Consider the following 23341-nt stretch of genomic DNA (forward strand, 5'->3'; position numbering starts at 1 on the left):
TTGAGGTTGGATCACTAATCAGAAAGCTGAAAAAATGTGGAAATAAGACTACTTGCCCTGCTCAGATTACTCCTTAATCTTGTGGATAGCTCTGGAAACAACAGGAGCTCAGTGCATGTAGCAGCAGTAATTTCTACTCATTTTTTGATCCTACGTAGTAAGTGTGGAACATGAACTAAGTGTAGAAAATGAGCTATGCTGAAAGTTGAACAACTCAGGAGGGAGGCACTGCTGAGAATACAGGTTTCTGCATTATGGAACAGTTCTGGGACTTTCTGAAGTTTCTCAAGTTGCTTTAACAGGGTATCTTCTGATTTTTTTCATCTGTAGACTGAGAACTGCAAACAGTAATCAACTGAGGCAAATTAGCAGCTTGAAATGTCATAGCTACACATTTAAAAGGTGATAATTCTCACTTTATTTCTTGTTGCAAAGACCAGAAAGAGATAAAAAGCTCTGAGAGGAATAGAAGGAATGCAGCACTGACATTTTCCCCAAAATTGTCATATTATATCACAGAGTTGACCCATCACCTCCATCAGCTGATCTGGCAGTGAGGATTTTCAGGCTTGGAGTTTTATTTAGCTCACATGCAATGAGTCTAGAGATACTGATACTTCCTTGAGCTATTTTGAGTCCTTTGCAGATAGGATGTGCATAGGTCATAGTAGAAAAGAAGTACACCTAGCGTTTAACCAGATGTCCCTGCTTTTAACATTAGAAACCATGAAGTGCTATGGTTATGTAAGGCATGACCTTAATCATAAAATGGCCATATACCTGTGCCTAGTTACAACCTTTACCTATGATGAGATGTAGGAAAGTCCACTGCTTTTTACCCCGTTTCAGTCTGTCCTATACGGAGGCAATGGTCCCGGATGTGTCAGTCCAATACTGCATTCATGTCTAGTTACACACCTCTGGTTCCAGTTAGTCACTGGTTTGGAGGAATAAACTACAGCAAACTACTGCCATAAGAACTCACCTCAATTTATAAAATCTGGTATCATCTATAGACTATACCTTGAAATTGTATTCACATACAAACACTTCCATATAAATGCCAGAATTTTTTCCTTTACATGAAAATTATAAAATCCTGGATTGCAGTTCAAACACGAACCGCTCCTATACACTTATGACTGCCATTTCACTGGGGGCTTCATGCCTCGTTCATGCCAGGCACTTCACCCTTCTGCCTCAGTTCCCTCATTTACATCTTGGACTTAACATTTTCTATTTACTTCACAAGAGGCTCCCAAGACTAATTAATAAGTACAGAATGGTACATGTTCAAGTTTTCAGATATTCAGTGATTTTTATATGATTACATTGTTATGTAATTATTACAGTGTTATGTAATAACAACTGTTATTAGAATTAAAATGAATCTCTAAGCTAATGCTGCATTTGATTGTCTAACTACTTTGTAATCAGAATGTGTGTTAATACAGCTTTTTTCCTCAAGACAAAAATGCTATTCCAGGTTATTAACAGCAGCATTGTTTGGAACTTTCAGCAACTTCACTAGTTAGACAGCTCATAGATGAGAGCTGTGAGGACACAGAAAGCAAAGCCATGCAGTTCTTATGGGAAGAGACAACATATTCCTCTGGGTTTGAACAAAACCCCACACGATGATCACGACCTCTTAATGCTTCAGTGCTATAAATACAAAAACATAAGTCAAAGTCTAAGCTTCTCAAACTTTCTCTGCTCTTGTGTCAGCAGAATAAAATGCTAAGCTGTCTGTAATAAGGAAGAAATTAGTCAACTAGGGATTAAAAAAATATTTTATATAGTTAATGTATGATACTAATTGAGGTTACTGAATCTGGCAGCAAAAGCTGCTGCTCTAAGGAGGCTGGTACGAAGTTTCAGGTTATCCTGTGGATCCCTCCCACCACCTTCCAACATGTATATAAGTTGTCAGTTCTCCAGATCCTTTGCCAGTTCTCTCTTCCAGTTCTCTCTTCCAGACTTGTCAGAAGCAACAGAGGACTAGAGATGAAGATCTTTTTCTTATTCACCTTTTCCACTTTTTTGTTGTCTGCTTTTGAACAAGCAGCTGCTTCTGCTCATTATGACAAGATTTTAACTCACAGTCGAATAAGGGCACGCGACCAAGGGTAAGTTACTGGGTTTTATTGTGATTTTAAAAGGGAGCTTGTTAACATTTATTCTCCCCTTCTTTCTTATACTGTATTAAATGTAATTTTTCACTATAAATTTTTACTATCAATCAAGTAGAACTTTCTTTCTCAGTTAATTTTTACAGGAATTGCTCTTCAATAAGCTTTCTGGGGAGTTTCAAAAGGAGACAGAATATTGTCAAATTTCATAAAATATGGAAAAATCTAAAATCAACACTTCTTAATGAATAAAATACATGCATTTTAGGATCACTGAAATTAATTACAGTTCACAATTAATGTAATGGGATGCCAGATATGTTTAATATATATTTTCAAAAGTTTGAATAGAGTTGGCACCTATCCCACAGTATTTGCTCTCTTTATTCCATTCTAATGGAAACCATGAACTCTATTGAAATGCTTTCTAACATGAGAATATATACTGGGAGTCCTTTGTAAAACTTCTGTTTCCGCTAGAGCAATGCAGCAAGCTGCTCGGCAGGGTGTGCAAAGGACAATGCTCCCAAGTCAGGCTGCTCAGAAACATGGAAATAATTTTAACAGCTGGTGTCAGGGAGACAAATGTGTTTAAAGATGTTTTCCTGCAGTCTTCTTAAGTAAAAAGCATTCTGTGAATAAGAATTTTTTGCCATCCTATCTTCGTTGCATTTCCTCAGCCTGCTAAACTCACACTGAGCTTTTTAAATAAAAAAATTCACTGACTTCCCACTGATTTAAAATATATGTTCTAACTTTTAAGCTGACTTTTTTCTATTAGTGGCATAGTGCCTCTGCTTCATGGAATTTGCCTTTAAGAAATTCCTTTTCTGTACACTACCATGCTAAAGAACAAGTATTCCCTTTTTGAAATGTGTGACTCCTTTTATTTACATGCCAATTTACCCTTTGGTCCCCAGTAATTCCCCGAATGTTTACTTAGGTGCCTGCGGTACTCCAAATAGTTGGTAATCAAAATAGCTGGTTGATTTACAGAAGACAGTGTTTCCTTCTACATAAAGAACAAGGCACTTTTCTTCCCCATCTCCCCATGACATTCAGCTGCACAGATGCATACAAGATAAAACTTTAATGAAAAGAGCTTGATGGTATTCACAACTCCATCCCTGGTGGCTGGTAATTAATTCACTTTGAGGGGGAAAGAGAGTAACGCAAGGCACATTGAGACTTGACTAGGCACAGCTGGTGATCACTACCAGTCAGAGACAGAGGGTCAAACCAGAATGGAGGGTAATATTCTGTCACTGCTGGGAGGGTGGGCTTGCCAAAGAAACCCAGCTGGGCAGTCCGAGGAGCTTGCACTGTATTTGCTTGAAAACACACCTGCCCTGGGAACTGAATGTTAATTTCTTACTCTTGCTCAACAGAAACAGTGTTTGAGGCATTTTACATAGAACTTTTCCAAAGATGTACAGAAACTTCGTTTTAAAATGTTTCTCACTCCCACCCATAGTCCCAATGTCTGTGCCCTTCAGCAAGTTATGGGAACAAAAAAGAAATACTTCAGCACTTGCAGAAACTGGTACCAGGGAGCCATCTGTGGAAAGAAAGCGTAAGTATGCTATGTTTCAAAACTATTCCCCATTCACTGAAATAGTATAATGTATGATAAAGAAACTGTCATATTCTCAGAGACAAACTGTTTCATGCAGACACAGTAAGAATTCATTTCATAATTTTACTGGATTAAAGCTTCTCTTTAGCTGCTTCTAAAACCACCTGGATAACTGATACAATAATTATTGCCAAAATATCGCAAAAGGAGTGTAAAGTCTGGCAATGACAGCATAGTATATAGTCTTTTTTAAGTTTAAGAGGCTTCAGAGAATTAGGCTCAACTAATAATTCTGAGTTAAGTATTCGTAGCTCTGTTTTAAACACAAAGAGATACGCAGTTAAGTGACTTATCCAAAACCACAGACAGTCCTAATAGGCCAGTTGTGACAAGACCTTGGCACTTCCTAGCAAAGCTGTGTGCTCAGACCACCTCTGTCTACAGATTAAAAAACAAAATCAAAATATGGTTGTGGATATAGATTAAATCTGTGTGAGTCTGATATTCTTTTGGAATCTGTATGTGTATTTCCATTATCATGCCTTTTCAGAATGTAGGTCATTGCCTTCTCTGTGACAAAATGTCAAAGTCACTACTACTTTGTCAGGCATAGAGCAGCTTCACGAGTGTGAACACGTACAACCCCCCCCCAGTCTTGAACTTGGTCTGCCTCACTTGTCTCGCTTAGAATTTAAGTAATTTAACAGAGGCTGACATTGTTTATCCAATATACTAAACAAATGCTTTTCTTGTGTACCACATTTTCTCTTGATGTTATGCAATTACTTGGATACATTTCTCAGCAGTTCTCACAGGAAATAATTTTTATTTTTTCATTATTCTCTTACAGGTTCCAAATAGGTCTGGGGTAACATTTACAGAAAGGCTTAAGTGAACAGGGGGTCAAAGCTTCCATTGCAACTGTCTTAGAGTATTAGAAGTCTCTTAGTGAAAGCCTATAAAACTCTTCCAAATTCCCAAGTAAACTTTAAGTACACAATTTGAATAGCAACTGAGAGATTGTATGCCTTAAGAGATAGAGATAAGTTATATTGATACATGATGCAAATTGTATGTATGAGGAACTTCCCTCCATTTAAAGTAAGATTTATATTTAAAATTTTCCTAACGAACATCAGCCACTGTTTTAGATAATAAGGTAATGGGGACTAGAGATTTTGTTTCTGTGCCAAAGGCTTCCTTAAGAGTGATTAGTACGGAAGAAAAATACTCAAAGTGTCATCAACATAAGCCAGTCAAGGATGACTCACTTCATAAACAAGCTCTTATATTGTCTTGAGAATGATTTTGGATCAACAGAAAGGAGAACATGATCAAGAAGTAACCGATAATTTGCAATTAGCTAGTCATATTTTTGTTCTCCTGATTGTCAAAGTCATGAGTAAATAGGATCCACATTTTTGAGTCCATTCTTCAAGTTTTTAAAAGTGTTTCTAAAATATATAAAAATTATAAATTTGGAGGGAGGGAGGAAATAGATATATTTGGATTTAAACAACTACACATAACTCCCATTGAATCCAAGTGAGCTTCAACAAACAGAAAGTTTTTAATTAAGAAATGCAACCACAAGACTTTTAAAACTTATATGAAATTCATTGAATAGTTCTTTACAGAAAGTCAAAGAATTCTATGTTGACAAAGGATTAGATCCAGACCCAATGGGGCGGCACATAAAATTACATGGAGTGTACATGCATCACTAGCAGTGCTGATACGGCCGCAGTCTCTCATGCTCCAGTGCAATTACATATGTGGCATTCTCATTAAAAAACAAAAAAAAAACCAAAAAAACAAAAACCAAAGTATAATTTTTCTCTTTTTTTTCCTTTTTTTTTTTTTTTTTTTTTTCCGAAGCCAGCTTTATGGTTTGCTTCATTTTTTTTTTCTGGCTGGTTCAGCTATGCTGGCTGAAAAACAGTTATATTCATAGTTCTTCTTGAGCATGTTCCCTATACTTACTAATGTAAAACTGATTAAGACTCCCAAATGATTATTTATGTGAGAAAAATGCCTCCAGTATTGATTTTTTCACTGTAATCTCTAAAATCAGATTAAATCAAATTAAAATCCTACTTAAATCATTGCAAACTGTAAAATCAGACATGTAAATCAGATAGTAGTCAGGCAAGGACCGCAAATGGGCTTGAATTGTGGTTTCTGTTGGGTGTCAGAGGCTTTGCATTTTTTGAGTTTCCTGAAAGATGCTGCATGTCATAACCCAGTATTAGAAAGGATCCTTTCCAGTTTGGAAAGGGAAGGATCCAAATGAGAAAAAAGGAAAGGATCCAAATGAGGGAAAATGCAGTAGGAAGTTTTCTTCCATTTTCTTTCTGAAAAAGAGTTTTCAGTGCTATGACAGCATACCACAAGTTAACGGAACTGAACTGTACTTCCGATATAGTGAGACACATACGCCAATGCACACTGTTGCTTTTTGAACACTGCCATAGCTTTGAAGTTTTAACTCTAAAGTAAGTCTAGACATGAAAATGATACCATAGCACCATCAAAGCCAAGGAAAAGACCAGACATTCATGGGCCAAGCTGTCGCCCTAAGCTTTTTGCTATTGTAAACTTTATTGGTTACTAATTACTTACTAAAAGAGGTGGAAGACAGTAACAGAAGTAAGTTACAGTATATGTAGAGCAAATTATAATGAACTTCCTACTCAGACAAGCAACCTGATTATTCTAAATGCCCAAAAGTTTTTTTGGTACATAACTGAATGTCTGGAATTCTAACTAGTCTCTCCCATTTTGATTTTGGTCTTGATTTTACAAGCAAATCCAGACAGGTTAAAACTAATTTTTCATAAAAATTGCAGATTTATATGCACTTGATCATGGTAATAATAATCAGTTTCCAGTCAAAATAGATTCTGTGGGTTCATTTGCCTACCTCTACATTCAATTTGGTCAGGACCCACAGGTTTATAGTATTTATCAAAATCTTCCCTCTCCTCCAAGTGGCATTATAATACTGACTTCCTTTTTCCTTCAGAGGACATGCTGCAAGTCATCCAAAATACTCCACCTTTTGAGTGAGGTCTGCCATACCACTGACATCTTTGGCACTACATATTATTCCGCTGCAGATGTGTTGGGAAGAAGAGTATTTCCTGAAAATGACTTAGACTGGAACTCGGTTATTCTCACTGTCAATATTGGAAGCAACCTGTTCCTGTGGTTTTTTATTACTAGATAGATGTCAGGTCTTCCCATGAGAGAAAATACGGTCTCAGCACAAATCTGACAAGGAATTAATAACTTTGCTGAGCTGCAGAAGTAAAATGAGTTATGAAGTGATAGATACCTTCATGTGTCAGGAAAAATTGATGCAGTAGGCAGTTTGAACTTATTGAACTAAAGCCAGGTGGTGAATTTGTTCTCTTCACTGACTAGCATTTAGATTATAGACTATAATCTAAACTATTTTTAGACTATAAATAATATTACAGAACCTATATAAGGACCTAAGCAAGAATCCTGCTATGGCCTAGCAGCAGAAGACTGATGGTGGGACTGGGTAGATTTGGGCATGAAGAGTCTACACAAAACTACACTCATGGAAGCATGCACTGAGCAAGGCTAGAGGGAGAAAACAGGGTGTATGACAGTAACACAAGAGGGATGGGTACCTGTTGAAGTGAGTCCAAAGGAAGGCCTTGAAGATAATCAAAGAACTGGAGCACTTTTCTAGGCTGAGAGAGTTAAGCTTGTTCAGTCTGGAGAAGAGAAGGCTCAGGGGAGACCTTAAGGCAGCTTCCAAAATTTAAAGGGGGTGTCCAAGAATTCTGGAGCGGGACTTTTTACAAGGGCGTGTAGTGACAAGACAAAGAGGAATGGCTTTAAGCTGACAGAGGGGAGATTTAGGTTAGACATTAGGAAGAAATTCTTTACTATGAGGGTGATGAGAGACTGGCACAGGTTGTCCAGAGAAACTGTGGGTGTCCCATCCCTGGAAGTGTTTAAGGCCAGGCTGGATGGGGGTTTGAGCAGACTGGCCTAGTGGAGGGTGTCCCTGCTCATGGCAGGGGGTTGGAACTAGATGATCTTTAAGGTCCCTTTCAACCCTAACCATTCTATGAGTCTATGATTCTAAGTTCAGTCATAGAACTCCTGAGGGGTTTTTTGTGACTGTAATAGAGCATCTGTTATAACTTAGTCTTAGCTGTCAATGGAAGTTTTATACTCTCTGTATCCAAAACAGAAATGCCAACATGACTAAAGAGGTTACTATGATAAGAATGCTAATGCAACATGCAATGGCTCTTCTCATGTTAATATCTACATGTTACAAAGTCCTCCTTAACTTGCATATGTGATCTATAAAATGTTAATTTTAAAATGCTTTTATTATTTACATTTCCTATACAGTGCTGTAGATTAGATCCAGTTGGGATGCTAAACTCTGAGTCTATTGGGCCAAAAATCTTTCCACTGTTTCTCTGCAGTATTTTTTCTCCATGCCAGCAAGGAGTAGAAACAGATGAGTCACAGAGCTGACCTGAATAAACTAAAAACTGTCTCTGGTAGCCAGGAATAATAAGGACTTAAGATAGTATTGCTCTTCCCCTTTTTCCTTTGGAATACACTCCTTTGGATGAGATCAGAACAAATTTGCATTGAAAAAAAAACCCCAATAAACAACCAACCAATCCTGCCACTGAAAAAAAAAAACAAAACCTCCAAAGCCTCAAGAATATAGCATTGTTTGTTATCTGAGTAACTCCTTTCTTCGCTTGGGCACCATCTTATATTGAACTAGTAGGGACATAGAGATGAGTATAACTTATGGTGTGTGATCATACTTCCCTTGAGTACTGTGGTACTGAGGAACTGCATCTTGTACTGAGTTTTATCTGATTTTAACCTCATTATCACATTTTCCATACAAAACTCTTTTCTCTAATTACATCTTCCTCATTACATTTTGAGCACAGCTGACGTATGGCATTCTAATTGTAGTTAATTGTAAGAGAACAGTAACACTGCAAGTAGGAGCTTACAGTAACCTTTAATGACTGAAAAGAAATCTTGGGCTGTACATAACAAGTTACATGGTAAAAAAGGCACTGATCTTGTAATGCTTGGCTGAAAAAATATTTTCTTTCTCAACTATGTTCTTAAGCCAATTTTCTGCTTTTCATTAATTGTGTCATTGTTGGATATGGTAAGAAGACTAAACTTGCCATGTCTTATTCTATGCTGATAACTCAGTTTCCTCTTTCCTTTTTCAAAAGCTAATTAAATCCGCAAAATGCAATCTTTCATAGCTGCTCATGGGGTGATGGGGAGAGATTTTCTGTCCCATGGAAGTAAAAATTATATTCTTGTGACAAAGCAGTTCACACAGTTGGGAGGACATTATGACTCCTATTCTACTACACAGTTTTCTTTAATCAGTTTGGAGGGTTTTATTAGCTTCTGGCAGGGATGCAACAAAAAAGGAAGACTATAAAGTTAATTTCCTTATTAGTCAGAAAATCTGTAGCCTAAATTGTATCCTATTCTTGCATTCCCAAGAAAAAAGAATTCAGTGAATTGCTTTAAAGAAAAATGCGTATTAAAAAGAACTACACAAGTAGTTTAAATATATGGCTTCTAATTTGAAAAGATGCACATGGAAAGAAAGACTGTTTTTAAAAATAATTCTTTAATCTTTGCCAGATCTTTCACATTGCTGTCAATTTCAGAATTATACTGCTCACTTTTAAAATCATGCTTCATAATGTTATTGGTCTGGAATTTTTTAATCTCTTCAAAGAGTTCGGATGTTGAAGGTCTTGAGATCAACTTTTTTTTTTATTATCAATGTTTTTTTTAATTAAAATAAACAAGTTGTTTATTTTAATGTACTTGTGGTTAATGTTTTATCAGCTTTAGTTTATGAAAAATGAGAGAAGTGTACTCAGCTGCCACCAAAGTGCCTACAAATGTAAAGCTGGAATGTGGTGGTAAAAGCTCAGCAAAATTTTCCAGGAATTAGTGTTCAGGACTATCACTGCCAACATCAGCCAGACCTACAAAAATATATATATAATGCAAAACTGTGATGCTAATTTTTCTTTGTCATTTACAGTGCACCATAATTTGAAAGTGATATCCTGAGTCTATTGTCTTAAAATTTGTTTTAAACCTTTCATAAGATTGTATAATTTGTCAGCATTTCCTCTCTCAAGGAGTCAAAATCAAGACTGTGATAACTTGTGCGAATTTGTACTTTTGTGTAAGATAAGAGATTGTCAAACAGATGTATAGTAGTAGACCTTTTATTTCTGTCAGCTTAATGAAGAAGATCTTTTATAGGAGCATGAATGGTAAATTGAGTATTACAGTGTAGAATTATCATTTAGCCCTAGTTTGCCCTTATGTGTAGCTTACACATATTCAAGAATAAGAATATTTTATTTACATCATTATATATCAGTTCCTGATCGCAGGAATTGCTAAATTCTGTGTATGCTGTGATGGCACACTCCTTTAACTCTGTTTTTGATTTGTTGTTGTCTGGTTTTCATCCTCACTACATTTACCAGTGAACTTTCCCTTGTGTTCATCTATCCAGTCTTTAGTGATTTCCTTCTCTGTAACCTGCTTTATGTCTGTTCTTAATTAGTTCTCTCCCTCATTCCTAAGCTTCTTCAGTCTTCCTTGAAAAACTGAGGCTCTCTCATCCCATTTTCTATCACCATGCACTACACAGGACTTTCTTCTAGATACCTGTTAGTTCCTATAGCCGGTATGTACATGACCTCATGTAGATTTGTCATTTTAATTTCTGTTCTGTTCATTTGTTTTCCTTTTCCTTTACAACCCTGGTGCTATCAATTTCTATCAATGTCTTCTCTCTATTTTTCTGTTTCTTCAATCCCATCTAATCTTTTCAAAACAGATCAGTTAAATTAATTTTCTTCAGCTGCTGTTCTAGTTGCTTCATCTTTTAATAACTCTGTGCAAGTTCCACATGCCTTCCTATTTTCCTTCCTAGCACTTAAACTTAATGATGGAAGTAATTCTGTAAATTCTAAAGCCTTGCATTTACTAAAATACAACCAATCTGTAGTCTATAAAGAAAAGGTTAAATGATAAAAAGGGATGAAGAACTGGAGATTGTGTACTTAGCAATAAAAAATTAATTAAAAGTTAGACTTAGCTAAAATTAGTATTCACTTATCCTGTACATTTTTTGATTGTGCTTTGTTTGTATCTCACAGAACTGTCTTATATGAGTGCTGTCCTGGCTATATGAGGATGGATGGTACAAGAGGATGTCCTGCAGGTGCAAGCTTGTTTTCATATGGATGAGTCAGTATAAGAAGCATCACAGCACAGGAGACTTTCAAAGATGGTCATCTTGAGAAATTATTGGCTCTTTTTAAGAATTACTGCCTGAGAATACACAGCTTCATTTGCATACAGCCCACACAGTTAGAAATCAGGCAGCACTGAATTTGGTCATTCAGTTTAAGTTAAATTTCCCAGCTCCTTGCAGTTGAGAGGAATGATAGTTCTCAAGGCTGCCAAAGAACTTTAATTCCTATTTCCGCCACACCCCAGAGTAACCTAAAAGCATACCAGTAAGGCCAGAAAACAAGGACATGAGGTGTGGCATATCTAACTTCTGTTTATTCCTTTTTCCCTAGAAGACTTGAATCTTATTTACTAGAATAGTGTTATAAGCTTTAAATAAACTAAGGACTGAAAATTCAGACTTAATTAATTAAATTCTTGATTTTCTTTATTTCTGCTACTCTGTTTCCCATAAATAAAATTAATCAAAGCAAGGAAGAGTAATCTGTGAAGAAATTTATTTTATAACTTCAGATCCTTATATCTGAACTATGCCCTTTACATTCAATAATAGTTAGGCATACTTAAGGCAGAGTTTGTTTAGATGAATTAATTTTGCTTTAGATATTGACATTAGAATGAAGTCAGTCATACTCTAGAATTGCCTGTTACTCTGCATGACCTTAAAAAGAGCCAAGAACAGCTAGCTCACATACAGATGTCTTGCTTCTCGATGCCTAGAAGTTGGAAAGCTGAACTCAGGTCTCATGTGGCATTGTTTTAACTGTGAGCCTATGGACATCCCTACTCTCTGGATGAGAGTTTATGCATAAACCATACACTGGAAGAGCAAGAGACCTCACAAGAACAATTCTGCTCCACCATGACCAAATGAGGCCCACTCCATCGAAATTTTTTTGTGATTATGTATGGAATTTTCTCTTGTCCTTAATGGATAGACATCCATTTCAGGTTGGGTTGGCACAAAACAGCTCTTCTAAAGAAAACATTACAATATTCAGTCTTGTTTGATCTAATTTTTCATTAAGCAAACTGAAAAAATAAATAACAAGCAGATGTGTTTGGATGGGGTTTGAGTGTTTTGACAATAGAATTTTAATCCAAGTACAATGTTTTAATATTGGTTTAAACATTTTCAGAAAGGCAGTACTATTGTCCAACTAAAAGAAACAGAATACATTTGATTGTGAGAAAATGGATGACTTAAGAGTTTACAGTATTTTTATGTTTATTTTAGTTGCTCCTATTGATCACGTATATGGCACACTTGGTATTGTGGGAGCTACGTCCACACAGCAGTATTCTGACATATCAAAGCTGAGAGAAGAGATTGAAGGACGAGGATCATTCACTTTCTTTGCACCAAGCAATGAAGCCTGGGAGGAATTAAATTCAGTAAGTGTGTGTATGCTCATGCACACATATATGTGCTAAACTGTATTTCTCTTTCAGCTAATGTTTTAGCTGAAACAGACAGTCTATGATAAGGTAGACCAGAAAAAATACTGATATTTTATATATAAAAGGACATTGCACAAGTTATAATAAAATTATTTTCATGTTTAACATGCATTGCTGAATCTAGAGAGTCTGAATTTCTTTTCAGTAGTACTAAGCAACTGTGTTTCTTCATTAAACACTTCCATGAAAAATATGAATATTGTTAGTGCTATTGGTACAGTTTGGGGTAAATTCACAGGAATTCCAGCAGTTGCATGATGTAGAGTACAACTGTACTTTGTCAGTGATTCAGGTGTCCTTTTAGTAATGTATTTAGGTAAATAAATATTGAATCAAAGCTCAATGACCTGTCTGTGATGAGAACTCCTGTCTGCCGTTTGTGATCAAATCAGACTAAAGTATCATTTAAGTAGAGTCAAGTTGACTGGTATCAAAGTTGTGTCTCCTAATAGGAAATATCCATTGCAGTATATATTGAAAGCATATGTTAGAGTAAGTATATGTACGTCTCTCTGACCAGAAGAATGTTTTGAATCTTCTGAGTAATTAAATGCCTTTCTTCTTCAGGAAATTCACAGGAATTTGGTTGACAATGTAAATATTGAACTTTATAATGCTCTCCACCACCACATGGTAAACAAGCGTATGTTGACAAAAGATCTTAAGAATGGCATGACTCTGGTGTCTATGTATAATGACCAGAAATTGCTTATTAACCATTATCCTAATGGGGTAAGTCTACCCTCTTTTTTTTTTTCCTTTTTTTTCCATAAGAAAATTATTCAGTTATAGCCATTACTTTTTCTTTTATTTCCTTCTATAGCTAAAAAAACTGGTTATAGAAAGTTTAACATCTAGCAAATCAGTTGCCACTGACAAAAATTAATAAATTTTCTCTTGAAAAGTTTTGTCTGCTACGTAGACTAATCACTAAGAAAGAATGTGTGTTCTTGCTGTTTAGAAATCAACGTTCAAATGAAAATAAACTTTCTTCCTAAAAGACAAAGCCTTTTGTGCCCAAAATATATGATCATAATAAACGGGAGAGAAAATCTAGTATTAATCTTCATGTGTTTACAAAATAATTTTTACATCAGATCTTTCATTTGAATTGGAGTGCACAGTAGAAGCATTTAAGATCATAGGCGACATACTTCCTTTATTTGGCTAGAAACAAAATAACTTTAATAAATGTTAGAAATCTCCCAGTTAATTCACTCATCTTTGTTGCCTTAAAAGCATTGAAACTTATATGTTTGGCTACAGCTTACATTAGTAAAAAACCCTCATACCATCACTGTATTAACCATATACTGAAACCAAAAGTGAATAACTGCATTAAGAAATTAAACATGAATATGAAATAAATGTTGCCTGAATAAATCTACTGCTAGCTTCCCAGAAGCTTAGTCAGCCTCTGAAATCTTACACGGTTTTACTTAAAATTAAAAAAAAAAATTGAAAGAACAACAATGAATATGGAAAGTACAGTCCATACATTGCCCATGTGTAAGAATCAGATTGCAAGTATATGATCAAACAAATGTTTAATGTTCTGCTTGATTGTCCAAATATAGGTTGTTACTGTTAACTGTGCCAGGATCATCCATGGCAACCAAATTGCTACCAATGGTGTTGTTCATGTCATTGATCGTGTCCTGACCGCTGTTGGAAATACTATTCAAGATTTCATTGAGGTCGAAGATGATCTTTCGTCTCTTAGAGTAAGTGGACAAAAATAAAAACACTTTTATGGTTTGTAGGGTTTTTTTCTTTCTTTTCTATTTGTGTGTGATAGTTGGAAGTAAGAAGGGTTAGTTCAGAAAGAGAGAGAAATAAATTAAATTATGAGCTCCAACTAATGTCGCAAATCTGGCTATATAAAAAGTCAAAGTATATTTTACATAAGGAATCTGTTTATTCTCTTTTGTGGATCAAATAAGACCACATCAATAGAACATAATATGTCCCTGTACATAAAAAGTGTCTCTTCAAGCACTGAGGTAATGAAACGTGTGATCATAAGTTACCATCTGGTGCTGCTAGATAAATAAGAAAAAGTTCAAAATTTATGATAGAAAATGGTAAAAAACACCCCCAACAAATGCCAGAACTTAACTAATAGCAAGTATTGTAGCATCAGTAGATAAATGCAGGAAATATTTTTCTTGCGGAAAGGAAGCAGATTTTTTCTGCCCAGGTTTCTAATCTCTCTTCTGGGAAATGAGTCTGCTTAGTGTAATGGAATTTCATGCTGCACGTGTTTAAAAGAATATGCCATAGTTTCACAAGTAGCTGTTGTCCTATTCCCTCCCCCATATCCTTAATTAGAAAAATAATAATAATTTAAAATGCAGGGCATAAATCTGGAAAAGACCTTCTGAATCCCTCAAATCTAGTCCATGGTATGCAACCACATCATTTAATCTCTTTAAAAAACTGAATGTACAAGCCAACACTTCCTAGTTGCTAGGAACATGCTTGTTTTTCTTTCAGTTACATCACATTAAACTCTGCCTTTCTGATGTTTCAAAGGATGAATTCCCTGTTTATAGCACATACACTTGCCAATTACTGTGTGTGTGCCATTGCCCTTAATGCTGCTTTAATGATTCTGGCTCCAAAAGCACCTGTGCTAATGAAACCATTCACAACAAAATCAACCCTGAGACTTTAATATGGCACTTCTTTTAGGATGGTTATTCCCATCTTCCAATTCACCAGTTTCATATGCACTTTATCATTGTCTTAGGTTGAGCTAATAATATTTCATCTTTAACTGAGCAAATTCTTTACTCAAGTCCAAATGTGTTCGATTATACGTATGTTCTTTTTCTAGAAAATCTACAAATATTTCATATTGGCATACTGTATCATAGTACCCTTTTAATCCATCATATATTCTCTCAATTACTTCTTGAATGTCCAGGGCTTAGTAACATTTATAATTATAGAATCATATAATCGTAGAATGGTTTGGGTTGAAGGGGACCTTAAAGATCATCAAGTTCCAACCTCCTGCCATGGACAGAGACACCTTCCACTAGACCAGGTTGCAAAACCCAGAGATAATTTTTCCTAACCATAAAGCCTGAGATGGGATAGAATAGAATATTTCAGTTGGAATTTGATCAATGATCATCTAGCCTGGTCACTTCATGGCTCACCAAAAGTTAAATCATGTTATTAAGGGCATTGTCCAAACACTGACAGGCTTGGGGCATTGACCACCTCTCAGTAAAGAAACGTATCCTACAAGCCTGTTCCACTGTTTGACCACCCTCTCAGTAAAGAAATGCTTCCTAATGTCCAGTCTAATCCTCTTCTGACACAACAATTGAACAATTCCCATGCATCCTATCACTGGATATCAGGGAGATCAGCACCTCCCTCTCCGCTTACTCTTTTCAGGAAGCTGTAGAGAGCAGAGAGATTGCTTCTCAGCCTCTTGTTGTGATTCAGAACTTCTTCCTTCTGTTTAATCAGATTAGTCATACACCTGTAATATATTTTTTATTATTTCAAGGGCAAATTATTAGTTTGATCTCATCTGTCAAGATGTTCACATTTTTCATTCAAAAATTCAGGCCAAAATAATTCCAAGTTTTGCCTTGTTGTCACCACTGTCAGAATTTATTGATTACTGTCTGCTACATTAAGGAGGTAACTCAGTATATCAAAACACATTTTCCCCACAAAAATAATTTTCTATTCCTTATTGTCAGTTTTGTCTTTCCATAACACAGATCTCAGTCTAGCATTAAAGTACCTGTGGACACTTAGTGAAACGAGACAAATAATGGTTTTTTTGGTGATATTTTAAATAACCATCATTAAAACCAAATTTATCTTCTAGGCTGCTGTCATCACATCAGATGTCTTGGATACTCTTGGAAGGCCTGGCCATTACACACTCTTTGCTCCTACTAATGAAGCTTTTGAGAGACTTCCAAGGGGAGTTCTAGAGAGGATTATGGGTGACAAGGTGGCTTCTGAAGGTATGTAACCTTTTTTTCAAATGAGAAATACAGGTGACTAGATCAGGAGGTAGAAACTACAGTATCCTAGTGGCTCTGAAATTAAGCTCCTGTACTTTCATACATATTGGAGGAGTTATTTCTTTCATCTCTGATTTTTCCAATTACTTAATGATTAGAAGTCACTGAAAACTTAGTTTCCAAAACACTGATGTTTCTGATAGTTCAGCTGCACAGCTACGATAGAGATTACTGCCTCTAGAAATATAGGGCTGACAGAATGTGGGAGCTTCTCATAGCTTTCTCATCAACAGCTTTTTCATACAAAAAAGAAATGTTCTTGTAAAAGCTAAGTTTGGCCCTGCAAGTTGAACTGAATTTGTGCTATATATTCTGACAAACTATAGCAGTCAGCACACTTACTTTTTTGAGAACTACAGTAAATCCAAATAATAGCTGAATCAGTTATGTGAACAGTAGTGTAATGGACCACTAAGAAATGGAAAGCTGAATTTCTGTCATCTCCTTTATGCTCTCCACTGCACTGAACAAGTTCTCAATCATTTCATTTTAGCCTGATTAAGCCAGTCAATGAAGTCAGTAAAAGAAGAATGGTGAAAAGAGGGATCTGGGCTAATTTTGATATGAAACAATAACTAAAAATGGAATTCTGAAATAACACAATTTTTTTGATGTGGCTTTTTATTAATTTTTTTCAGTTTACTTTCAGGAATTTTTGTCTGATTCTTTTGGTACTCATGGAGGATAGCACACTGAATCTCAGTTACTATAGAAAAGCATAATAAAATACAAATCTGGGCTAGATTTTCATAGCCTATGCAGTTGTGTACTTAGAGATCTATTTGGAGCATATCATCTACAGTCACTAAGTTACATACTCTGTTACATGCAGGTTGTCACATAAACTGTATAGTTTTCATAATACCAGGGATGCCAAAGATATTTGACCATAGATGTATTTTTAAAGGCCTGTAGGATTAATTGTCAAATAAATAACTTTCAATAAATTATCTATCAGTGCAAATATATGTGCTAGATAAGCTAGTAAACTATTAAAAATAGTGTAGATATTTTATCCCCCACCTATATGTGTATTTTGTGTATATATATGGATATATATATATATCTCTAAATACCTATATATTAATGTCCTGATCTTTTCTCCACAGCTCTAGTAAAGTTCCATATTTTAAATACTCTTCAGTGCTCTGAAGCTATCACTGGTGGAGCTGTCTATGAGACCTTGGAAGGAAACACAGTTGAAGTTGGTTGTGATGGTGAAAGTCTGACTGTGAATGGAGTGAAGATGGTAAAACGCAAAGATATTGTGACAAGCAATGGTGTTATCCATCTCATTGATGAAGTCTTAATTCCTGATTCTGGTCAGTGATGTGTATGAAAAGCTTCTTATACAGAAGATGTTTACTTCAATCTTACCTATATTCCCTCAGCTCTGTTGTTATAGATAAGCATGGAGAATCCAGGAAAAGCAATAAACTGTGTGTTAAAATGGCTTTTTCTAATTTTATTTACAGCCAAGCAAGTCATTGAGCTTGGTGGTGCCCAGCAGACAACTTTTACAGACCTGGTGACACAGGTAGGGCTCGCATCTTCTCTAAGACCTGAAGGCCAATACACTCTTCTGGCACCTCTGAATGGTGCTTTCTCAGGTTAGTAGCCTTAAAAGATTATACTCTGGATGTCAAAATAAATAGGAATATATGCTACATATTAATATTTATATTTTTTTATAGATGACACCTTAAGGATGGATCAACGCCTTCTTAAAACAATCCTGCAGAATCACATTATAAAAGTGAAAGTCGGGCTCAATGAACTGTACAACGGACAAGAGCTGGAGACAATTGGAGGAAAATTGCTTAGAGTTTTTGTGTATCGCACAGTAAGTGAACGGGGCTTTCTAACACTATGCATCCCAACTATGAAAATGAAGAATCATGAAAGAGTGAAAGACAAAGCTGAATAAAACCTCTAACATTTACCAACATGATTATCTAGCAAAAAAATTTCAAGCTTTTAGGCTAAGAAAGTGTGAAAATCTAATCTTTATCAATAGGAACTTTGCTTGGAAGAAACTTTGCGAAAACAAAGCAGAATTCCATATTTGGCACTCCATTAGCTAATTTTTAATATTTTGTTTGTTTGCTTAGAGCTAGTTAAGAGAATTCTCAAGGGAAACTGGAAAATCAAGTTTGGAAATATTTACACCATATTAACTTACTCCAGATTTTGCTACTTTTGCTTTCTCAAGCAATACCAGATTTCCTGGCAAGAACACAAAATTTGACTGTAGGAAATACACATGAATCTTATTTTTAAATTTGGAAACCTGTTGGGAAGTATGTATCCATCTCATTTTTATCAGATATGTTTACATGTGTATCACTGTGTGAAAGCTGCACTTGCTTCTCTTTTAATTAGGCTGTGTGTATTGAAAATTCATGCATGGTCAGAGGAAGTAAAGAAGGAAGGAATGGTTTTATTCACATCTTCAGACAGATCATCAATCCAGCAGAAAAGACACTGCATGAAATGTTGAGGAATGATAAGCGTTTTAGGTGAGTAGTGGTTTTGACAGCCCTGAGATTTCCCTAGAGATAACAAATCTAGGATATAGAGCAGAGCTGGTCTGAGAAATAATTGTGGGCTGTGGGTTGTTGGATTTTGAGGAGCATGGAGAGCAAGGAAGGCGTTATTGCCTCCTCAAAAAGAAAAAAAATGGAGAAAGAATATATGGGAGGTTGGGGAACAAAAAGAAAAAGTGTTCTTAGAATCATAGAATCATAGAATAGTTAGGGTTGGAAATGACCTTAAGATCATCTAGTTCAAACCCCCCTGTCATGGGCAGGGACATCTCACACTAAACCATGCCACCCAAGGCCTCATCCAACCTGGCCTTGAACACTGCCAAGGATGGAGCATTCACAACCTCCCTGGGCAACCCATTCCAGTGCCTCACCATCCTCACAGTAAAGAACTTCCTCCTTATATCCAATCTAAACTTCTCCTGTTTAAGTTTGAACCCGTTACCCCTTGTGCTGTCACAACAGTCCCTGATGAAGAGTCCCTCCCCAGCATCCTTGTAGGCCCCCTTCAGATACGGGAAGGCTGCTATGAGGTCTCCACACAGCCTTCTCTTCTCCAGGCTGAACAGCCCCAACTTTCTCAGCCTGTCTTCATACACAAGGTGCTCCAGTCCCCTGATCATCCTCGTGGCCCTCCTCTCCACTTGTTCCAACAGTTCCATGTCCTTTTTATGTTGAGGACACCAGAACTGCACACAATACTCCAAGTGAGGTCTCACGAGAGCAGAGTAGAGGGGCAGGATCACCTCCTTTGACCTGCTGGTCACGCTCCTTTTGATGCAGCCCAGGATACGGTTGGCTTTCTGGGCTGTGAGCGCACGCTGCTGGCTCGTGTTCATTTTTTCATCAACCAGCACCCTCAAGTCCTTCTCTGCAGGGCTGCTCTCAATCTCTTCTCTGCCCAACCTGTAGCTGTGCCTGGGATTGCTCCGACCCAGGTCTAGGACCTTGCACTTGGCATGGTTAAACTTCATAAGGTTGGCATCAGCCCACCTCACAAGAGTGTCGAGGTCCCTCTGGATGATATCAACTGAACTACACAGCTTGGTGTCATCAGCAAACTTGCTGAGGGCACACTCAATCCCACTGTCCATGTCACCGACAAAGACGTTGAACAAGACCAGTCCCAACAGCAGTCCCTGAGGGACACCACTCGTTTCTGGTCTCCAGCCGGACATTGAGCCATTGACCACAACTCTTTGCGTGCGACCATCCAGCCAGTTCTTTACCCACCGAGTGGTCTACCCATCAAATTGATGTCTCTCCAATTTAGAGACAAGGATGTCATGTGGGACAGTGTCGAACGCTTTGCACAAGTCCAGGTAGATGATATCAACTGCTTCCAGGTAGATGATATCAACTGCTCTGCCCCTGTCCATCAGTTTCGTAGCCCCATCATAGAAGGCCACCAAATTGGTCAGGCAGGATTTCCCCTTAGGGAAGCCATGCTGGCTGTCACCAAGCACCTCCTTGTTTTTCATATGCCTTAGCATGTCTTCCAGGAGAATCTGCTCCAAGATTTTGCCAGGCACAGAGGTGAGACTGACTGGTCTGTAATTTCCCGGGTCATCCATTTTCCCCTTCTTGAAAATGGAGGTTATATTTCCCTTCTTCTAGTCATTGGGAACTTCACCTGACTGCCATGATTTTTCAAATATAATGGACAGTGGCTTAGGAACTTCATCCGCCAGCTCCTTCAGGACCCGTGGATGGATTTTGTCAGGTCCCATGGACTTGTGTACGTTTATGTTTTTAAGATGGTCTCGAACCAGATCTTCTCCTACAGTTTGTGTAGGGTCTTCATTCTCCCAGTCCCTGCGTTCGCCTTCCAAGATTTGGGTGATGCGGTCAGAACTCTAGCTATACGCTGAAAGGGCTCTCAGACTTAATGTTACAATGGTTGTTTAGGTACATAGTTACCCGTAAGACACCAGAATGAGAGGAGTAAAAGGACAAAATCGGGTAATACCTCCAGAACTATAAACACAGCAGTGTCTGATGGTTTAGTTAATGAGTAGTACAATTCTATATGGGAGCAGCATGATTTGATGTCCTTCCAGTACATATTTCTGTCTCCTTCCTGCAAGTATCTCAATACTTTTAGAAAGAACAACCACCCTTGTCATCTTCTCTTCATCTCTTTGATTGGTGGTGACTTAATTTGATGAATTCTGCTCTGATGCAGTCTTTTTTTTTTCTCACCTTCAAATCCTTTTTCTTCAGTCTGCTACTTTTAAGATTGTCCTTCTTGCTGATTTCCCTCTTCCACTTCTGGGAAATAGTGAGATCATTGCATTATCAAAAAATGAGGAAACTAAATGCCTGGACCCAAGTGCAGTTTATTATTTTTGGTTTGTTTCTTTGTTGTAAACAGTGTTTTCCTCAGTCTGGTGAAAGCTGCAGATTTAGATGATGTTCTGTCACGACCTGGAGAATGGACTCTATTTGTTCCTACTAATGATGCCTTTAAAGGTTTGACTGATGACGATAAGGATATACTGATAAGTAAGTAACATAAGAAAAATAGAAATATAAGCAAAGATAAAACTTAAGGGAAAGGTTGCTAGTGCTTTCCTTACACAAAAGCTATCTGTTAAAAGAGTTTACTTTCTACTAAGAACAGGTCATATGCCATCCTTAAATTCATTCTTCTTGGGGAACAGGGAAAATATCTTTTTTGGGAAAAAAAACCCAAACAACCAACCTGAATTTAAATTTAAACTTCAATCCTTGATATAGTATTATTCCAAGATGTAATTACCATCAAAGCTAAAATTTGCATTCATTTAACTAAACTTGTCATTATTCAACCTTGCTATAATTTTTTTTCAGCTGAAAAGTCTCTTCTATCCTCTTTCTTTTCTAGTTGTGGCCATTGCAGTAAAAGATATTTAATACTGACCTTCCTGTCATTCCTTTCTCTTCTCTGCCCAGTGATCTCTAATATCATTTGTGCTCTACAAGTTAAATATTTAATATGCATTGTTAAATTCAATTTTATGTAATTTCAATTTTATATAGTTTCTTTAATGTCATGCTTTATTGCCATAAGAGAAGAAACACTAAATACTCCATATCTCCTGCAGAATTTCCCACTAGAGAGGTAGACTGTGGCTGTAGCACTGACTACTTTTAGTTTATTTGAGAATAATGTGAACATAGCTTGTGCACAAATACAGGAGGAATGATTGCCTTGAATCCCACATCAGAAGGTCAGTCAGATTTTCAATTACTGCACTTTTTAGGCCAAAGTTTGATGATATGAAGCCAAATCCCATGAATCTTTAATGCCTTCAAAGAATCCAGCTCAAAGCATTGATAAGCAGCAACCCAGCTCTCTACAGCCTTTATCTCACTGATAAGGCACCATGAATTTGAATTAGCCATCTCTTTAAAGTCATGATAGGGTCTAAATTACCTTCTAGTGTTGTGTGTCTCTAGTGACTAACAGTAAAATAACAACTTAAATGACTAACAGTATCTAGCTATAAAATGAAATTAAGCTTGTCCCAAGTCTGCAACCTGAAGTAGCTGGATAAATGACATTGTTCTATTTTTATGGACTGTATTCTGTGATTCTGTGCTATAGTTATTTTACTAACAAAGACTGAATTTATCAGGTCCATTATTTTTATCTTAATCCACAATTTGATGTTGTACTCAAGGCCCATGACATTTTGGATTATTTCTATAATTAAGAATACAGTTATATTCTGCTTTACAAAGGCTTTATGTACTATCTTTTCCTGTCATTGTTACTCAGTTTCTACTTTGCTTGGCAAATGAGATTTTAATTTACCCTCTTCTTTCCTTTCATTTTTTTTTCCTTTTTTTTTTTTTTCAACAGAATGTCCATTTTTTGTGTCAGATTTCCTTCTGGAATTCTGTCTCTCTTGGCTTTTTTGAAGACATTACATTGCTTATTAAGGAATATAAAAACTTTTTTTTTATCTATAAGAAAGACACAAACCAAAGATTATTTTAACCAGTAGCTATTGTGGCATAGAACAAAGCTAACCTGATAGTTGGTGAAATCATCTTTTGAATGGCCATGTTTAGGCTTTGAGTGGAACTTGACGCTATCTACGAATGGTCCAGTCAGAAAATCTCAGTGTTAATTTTGGTAGGCAGAAGAGCATTTAATTGCATTTCAGTAGTAAAGTGCATTGCAGTAATATCAGTGATCAAAACAAAAAGCAGAGTAAGAAAATTTTCTCCGAAAGAGACATG

At 36.6% G+C, this 23341-nt stretch overlaps 1 protein-coding gene across 4 annotated transcripts in view; it reads left to right on the forward strand.

The window, feature by feature from the left end:
• Positions 1-2007: 2007 nt before the first annotated feature.
• POSTN (periostin) overlaps positions 2008-23341 on the forward strand; it is a gene marked incomplete at its 5' end in the record, with an annotated part of 38183 nt that continues 16849 nt past the window's right edge. For all 4 annotated transcript variants that reach the window (XM_080614190.1, XM_080614192.1, XM_080614193.1 and 1 more), the window contains 12 exons: positions 2008-2129; positions 3607-3705; positions 10950-11014; positions 12284-12441; positions 13075-13239; positions 14085-14231; positions 16364-16505; positions 17675-17887; positions 18041-18175; positions 18260-18408; positions 18948-19084; positions 21486-21616. In XM_080614190.1, coding sequence (XP_080470316.1) covers positions 2008-2129; positions 3607-3705; positions 10950-11014; positions 12284-12441; positions 13075-13239; positions 14085-14231; positions 16364-16505; positions 17675-17887; positions 18041-18175; positions 18260-18408; positions 18948-19084; positions 21486-21616 — 1663 coding nt within the window. The remainder of the gene's footprint in view (positions 2130-3606; positions 3706-10949; positions 11015-12283; positions 12442-13074; positions 13240-14084; positions 14232-16363; positions 16506-17674; positions 17888-18040; positions 18176-18259; positions 18409-18947; positions 19085-21485; positions 21617-23341) is intronic.

Source organism: Psittacula echo (genome assembly GCF_963264785.1).
Source record: "Psittacula echo genome assembly, chromosome: 3".
Classification (NCBI taxonomy): Eukaryota; Metazoa; Chordata; class Aves; order Psittaciformes; family Psittacidae; genus Psittacula; species Psittacula echo.